Genomic DNA, 6000 nt, shown 5'->3' with positions numbered 1-6000 from the left:
TATGGCAAAAATCTTGAAAATTTCCAGAAACGCAGGGTTCTGTGTGTCCTTTCGTGGTTCAATTCCATCTACAGCATGGCAGAACTGGTCGGGTATCCTAAATTCAAGTGAAGGCAAAAATCATTGATGAGGACCTGGTCCTGATTGAGCTCCAGAAAGATGACATCACTTTCAAAAAACCTCTCTACACTGGCGTGGCCATTTTTGTTCTGCAAAATTACACCTGTATGATTTTCATTACAACTATGTATTTGAAAACATGTCTAAAATTTATTTATCAAAAAAAATTTAACTTTGTGTAAAATATGATTATTTCTTTTAAAGACATGTATAAACATAAAGCCATCTAGCATTTCTACTAGATGGACAAAGATATGAAGATACATGGTTTAACATTTTCGCATTTGTGCTGAACAGCTATATCAAAACATGAATTGCCACTGGAGTATGAAAATAAATGGGGTTTCAAAACATTAAAATAAATTCTTTTCGCAGTTTGTGTGCTGTATTACAAATCTCTTTGACATACAGCAAGCCATTCCAAAATTGCATCTTTCCCAGTGTTCTGAAACACAAACAATGGAATAAACATCTTATGTTTTTCAGGCAGTTTATTTAAGAAAACTGCGAGAATGTAAACTTGATATTTTGCTGTGGTATGTGATTTATAGTCATTACACATATCAATCATGTATCAAATTCTAAAAAAAATTGATTTATTGAGTACAATAAACTTGACTGTTGAGTCGAACATTAGCTGCTCACTCGAATTGGGCGGAGACTTGGAAACTAGAGCCATCTTAATGTTTGCAATGCAATTTTGTATCTATTACAAACTGTACTTAAATCAGAATACTCAGGAAAATGTCTAAATCCTGGAGAGCTACAGGTACGTGTATAAGAAACAAGTCAAACAAAAAAAGCTGTGTGTAAAACATTTGTTTAATTATATACAATCTAAACAAATAATGTTATAAAAAATGCTTGCAGTCCTTCTGCCACAGAGAATGCATAATGTCTGACGGGTCTGGAGTGACGTTGAAGCGATCTAGGAATGACTGCACAACTCCCTCTGGAGTTGCTGGATATATCTTCAATGTCACTTCTTTATCTGTAACACAAAAAGGTGTGGAAAAAAAAAAACAGGGCTATAACCATTGTTTCTTTAATGCCATGACTGACATCGGAATTGTTGATTCTATTGACGAAAAACAGTGTGATTAATTTTACATGCTATTTGCTAGGGTACATCAGGTTTAGATTTATTTCATGTTGTAAACTCACAAAATAAATAAAAGCATAATTACTTTTCACAGGGTTTCTGTTTCCAAAGATTGCTTATCAATTTTACTAGATATTTGAAATTTTAATGGATTTGTAATAATTGTTATCATTTCACACCAAGTTTAAGGTTAGTACACAATAGAAATTACAGTAAAACCTCGTATTTACGTTCTCGTTATTTACGTTTTCCCGCAAATAACGTCATTTTATGTAGGTCCGTTTTATTGTACATTAACTTTCGTGTTGCATTTTCCCTGAAATTACACCGCTACGTAACCAAAAAACCCGGAATGTACGTTTCAAAACACGGTAAAAATGTAAATACTCGTCACGTTAGTCATAGATGTGAAAAGTTTGAAGTAGTTCGCCTATTGTCTGTAACCTTTCGTTTTGATGTATCGACAAGTTCTATGGTGCCTCTCCTCTACTAACGTTTTAATCTTTGCTGCCATAGAGAACTTTCGTAGCAGAACCACAAACGGTTTTATTTATGGTGTCATAGAGCACTCTCGTAGCAGAGCATAGTCCGAAGCGCTGAGCTATCGATACTACCGGAAAGCGCTCATACACAGTACGTATATTTAGTAGTGCTGCATTATGTACAGTACATATCTATGATGGCTTTCATTGTTTACATTAGTCAACGTCCGTTTTGGTTAGTACGTGTTTTTTTTATCGTTCACAATATTATTTATGGCAAGATTTTGATTGAAGATGGATAGGTATAAAGTTCCACGAAATACTTTATCTATTGAAGATAAAATTAAAATTATTGAGAAGTTTGACAAGCATGTGGGTACCCGAGTGGTTTTGGCCAAGGAACTGAATATTCCTGTTAGTACTTTAAACACAATAATTAAAAATAGGATTTCAGATTTCTTTAAAAGTGTTGAATTTATACTAGTATGTACACCTATAAAACTGTACTAGAGAAAATTTAATGTAGGCTTTATGTTGCATTGTTTTTTATATTTTATATTTAAGAAAATTATATTTTTGCAGTGCCCTAAATGTGTTGTAAACAACTATTGTTTGTCTTGTAGCACCAGTAAATGCTGATACATTTTTTTAAGCTAAAATTTAGCATTAACTGCCAATAAAAGTGCTTTCCCACAATTTACACTTTCCCGCAATTTACACTTTTTCCTTGGGGTTCCTTGAAAAGTGCAAATAAGGGGTTTTACTGTATATTTTTTTTTCCATTGTAACATACTACTGACAGTTATTTACTGAAAAAAACATTTTATCCTTAAATATAACTATTTAATAAATACAAACATTAACATAACTTTTCTCACCGCTCGTAAACATACCGTATTTAATCGCATAATGTCTGCACATTTCTTTTTAAATACTTTTAATTGAATTTTTAAAAATACGCATAAAGTCCGCACTAGACGAAGCAACCTTGGCCACTCCTGAAAGGCACAGTAACGGGATGGAAATTTACCGACGCTGTCAACAATGCTTTGACCTTGAGTTGTTCATTTCTACGGAGCGGTCGCTGAGAGGATTTGTAGTGTGATGAAACCGTCCGGACTCAGAAACTCGCACTCTACTGCGCAGCTGCCTGCGACGTTACGTGAGTTGCAAGGGGATGGGCTATATATAGTACAAGCCAGTACACGCAGACTACCTAGTAGAAATTTTCTGAGTGCTACTACAGTGTCAACTATTTTAGGTACTTACCTAAGTTAGGTAGTAATTTTTAATGTATGTAAATATTTCAACATGTTTATCAAACATCACGTTGGCTGAGAGGCTTTAATTTTGTTTTCATGTAAGATATGATACGCAACGTAAAGAAAACGTCAGCTGTAACAGAATGGACATTCATAAATTCTTACATGTCAGGAAGACAAGGCTCTGCTTTGTTTTTGTTAAAAATTCCTGCTCAGCCTTTTCCACGCTCTGCACTCCTTCCCCCACTTCAGTCAAGCAGGGCAGGAGGGGACTGCATGCACAGACGTCTGCCGGTAACTTTTTTTATACACACAGTGGGCAAGGGACAGGGAGGGAGGCTCGCCGGCACCGGCTAATACAGACATTACACATCTGCTCCTTGCCTTTAGTGGCCATCTCAATGAAAGATTAAAAAAATATTTTTTCACGCAAAGCGTTTATTTTGTGTAGGCTGGCTGCGGCTTCTGAACGTAAGAGGGCACACGCAAGTGAGAAGAAAAAAAAAGAGTGGCATCTTCCACTAATTGCCGGCACCCAGTTATCTCGACACCTGTCACATTTCTTACGTCCGCTGCGGAGGGTCGCCAGTCACCAGTGCTCTGCGAAGTAGTGTGCTGCCGTTAATATTTTTCAACTGGGCCGAGGGAAGAGTGCCAATTTTACGAAGCAGCGATTTTACTAATGCAATCCGCAGAACCATGAGCATACATAAAATCAGGGTACTAGTAAACTAATTATGAGAGAACAATTTTTTTTACTCTACACAAAACATGTAAAATTTTGAGGAAAACATTTTTTTCTGACTTCACCTCATAATGTCCGCACCCCATTTTTTTTGTCAAAAATGTAGCCAAATTACTGCGGACATTATGCGAGTAAATACGGTAATTTCTTTCATCACCAACATCAAGCAAGCATGGTGCCATGTATATGTGATATAATACAGGCTGGGCCAAATTTGTTGAGCTATACTTTAACGAATTATAGTTATACTTTTAAGGACTCAATAAATTAATTGTTAAATTTATTTGACGTCATGTTTTGTGAAATCAATTTGTAATTAAATTTTTAGTGATACATCTTTAATGTTGAATCACCTCAAAGCTCAAGTATTTGGAATTTCTTATCTCTGCCGGGTTTAATGAAAAGAGGAAGTCAAAGAGATTACAAATAAACGTATTTTCGGACTTTTAACATTTTTTTTTCGCAAATGCAGCTACTCTACATATTTATCAAAACGGGTTTGTAGCGTTTATTGGTCGGTAAACCATTTTGTCACCTTTATTCCCGCCTATATCGTTTTTACGATTTTCCAGTGCCTCTACTCATTGGTCATTGCTTATCTAACAGGTTTTAAAAAAAAAATTAAAAATATAAACATGTATCTCACTATTGTGTGTGTATTTTTTTTTTTTTTTTTTTTTTTTTTTTAAATTTTAATTCTAGTTGTCTGAAATCAAAATAATATATTTATCTTTGCCCCATTGCCCACAAAGCACAAAGCAAAAAGCAAGGAAGATAAAGTGTGGCAACTCAATGCTATAATTAATACTCTAATTTTCTTTGGAAATCCGAGAACTGTGTTTCGAGACAACCTAACAACCCTGAAAGTCATTAACTTTTCAAAAGTAAATGATGATAACTTTGATTTTTTTTCTCTTAACATTCCAACATTCCCTCCCCATGTACAACCTTTGGGGTGAGAAAAATTGTCAACACAAAGGCATTTGAGTTTGGTTCATAATTTATTTTTATTAACAAGGTTTTATTGTATTTGTGGAACAGTGAAATATAATTGTTCTTTACCTGAACATTTGTACAGTTCCTATGTAGAACACAAACTTACTGGCGCAGGATGATTACCTGAGAGCATAGTGTTGGGCTGCACAAACACTCGGCGAGGCTTCTTGTGCAGCAGCACAATCTCCCGCCACCTGGCGAAGGGGTAGGGTCCATCCTCAGGAACCTCAGAGTACTTGTTGTATAAGGAGCGCGCACTCTCCACATCTCCTGTGGCCTTGTATACCTGCAATCCCCCATTACAACACCACTTTACCAACACAGCAGTGGTAACATTAACATGTACCTAGGTGACAACAACAGTACAATGTGGCTGTTACGTCCCACCAAAATGCTATATAACCTTATGTATTTGTACTTCTAAATAAAACAGTATTTTTTTCACAATTCCACCAAAAACACCTGCTACAGCGAAGGGAAAGTTGAAAAATCTTCAAAACATTTCTGCAGAATTGTTATATTGTTTTCCATTTGCTTTGTACATATATTAACAATACTGCCGCCATCTTACAATTGATACACCATAGAACTACTGACATACTGAAATGAAGTTAAACACATTGTACCAACATTAGCTAAAAAAAAACTTTGATTAATCAATGTTCAGAACATTGCCTACAAAATTTCTCACACATTGCACTTACACATAGGTATGGCAACAATTTTCAACACCTCAATATCTCAGTCTTTTGATTATCGCTTGCCTTACATTGATACAGATAAATATCGGCCTGAAAATATTTTTTATTACAATATGTGTCGAATATAATATACAAACTTTTACCCAGCCATTTTACCAAAATAATTTTATTTAAGTTTATGTTATATTGAGTTCTTGCTATAAATAAGCTAATAATATAAAGGAATTACCTAATATAAGTTGAGTTCTTTCTAGCAAAAGTGAATGCAAATAATTTTTTTCTTCAATTTTTTATTATTTAATAATACCTTCTCTATATGTTCTAACACATTTTTTCTTCTCAAAAATACTTATTTTAATTTTAGACTTCTGAAAATGTTAAGCGAAAAAGATACTAAAAATCATGTAAAAAAGAAAAAAATTAATAATAAAACATTGAAAAATTACTTAGTTGTATTTGATTTTTCTGGTAAGAGAAATACCTGCAATAGCTAATTTAATTATAATAAACTGAAACTAGCATAAAAATATTCCTAATTTTTTCCAAACTTAGAAACTTACCAACCTACGAAATTCCCTACTGAGAACTCCAA

General features: G+C 34.3%; 1 protein-coding gene across 5 annotated transcripts in view; it reads right to left on the bottom strand.

Moving 5' to 3' along the window:
- Positions 1 to 924: 924 nt before the first annotated feature.
- Positions 925 to 6000, bottom strand: part of LOC134530842 (dipeptidyl peptidase 3) — a 79000-nt gene continuing 73924 nt past the window's right edge. For all 5 annotated transcript variants that reach the window (XM_063366095.1, XM_063366092.1, XM_063366094.1 and 2 more), the window contains 2 exons: positions 4831 to 4993; positions 925 to 1111 (listed from right to left, as the gene is read on the bottom strand). In XM_063366095.1, coding sequence (XP_063222165.1) covers positions 972 to 1111; positions 4831 to 4993 — 303 coding nt within the window. In that variant the 3' untranslated portion in view covers positions 925 to 971. The remainder of the gene's footprint in view (positions 1112 to 4830; positions 4994 to 6000) is intronic.

The sequence above is a fragment of the Bacillus rossius genome, chromosome 3 (assembly GCF_032445375.1).
Source record: "Bacillus rossius redtenbacheri isolate Brsri chromosome 3, Brsri_v3, whole genome shotgun sequence".
Classification (NCBI taxonomy): Eukaryota; Metazoa; Arthropoda; class Insecta; order Phasmatodea; family Bacillidae; genus Bacillus; species Bacillus rossius.
Note: the sequence above shows the minus strand (reverse complement) of the source record. Positions and strands in the feature narration are given on the sequence as shown.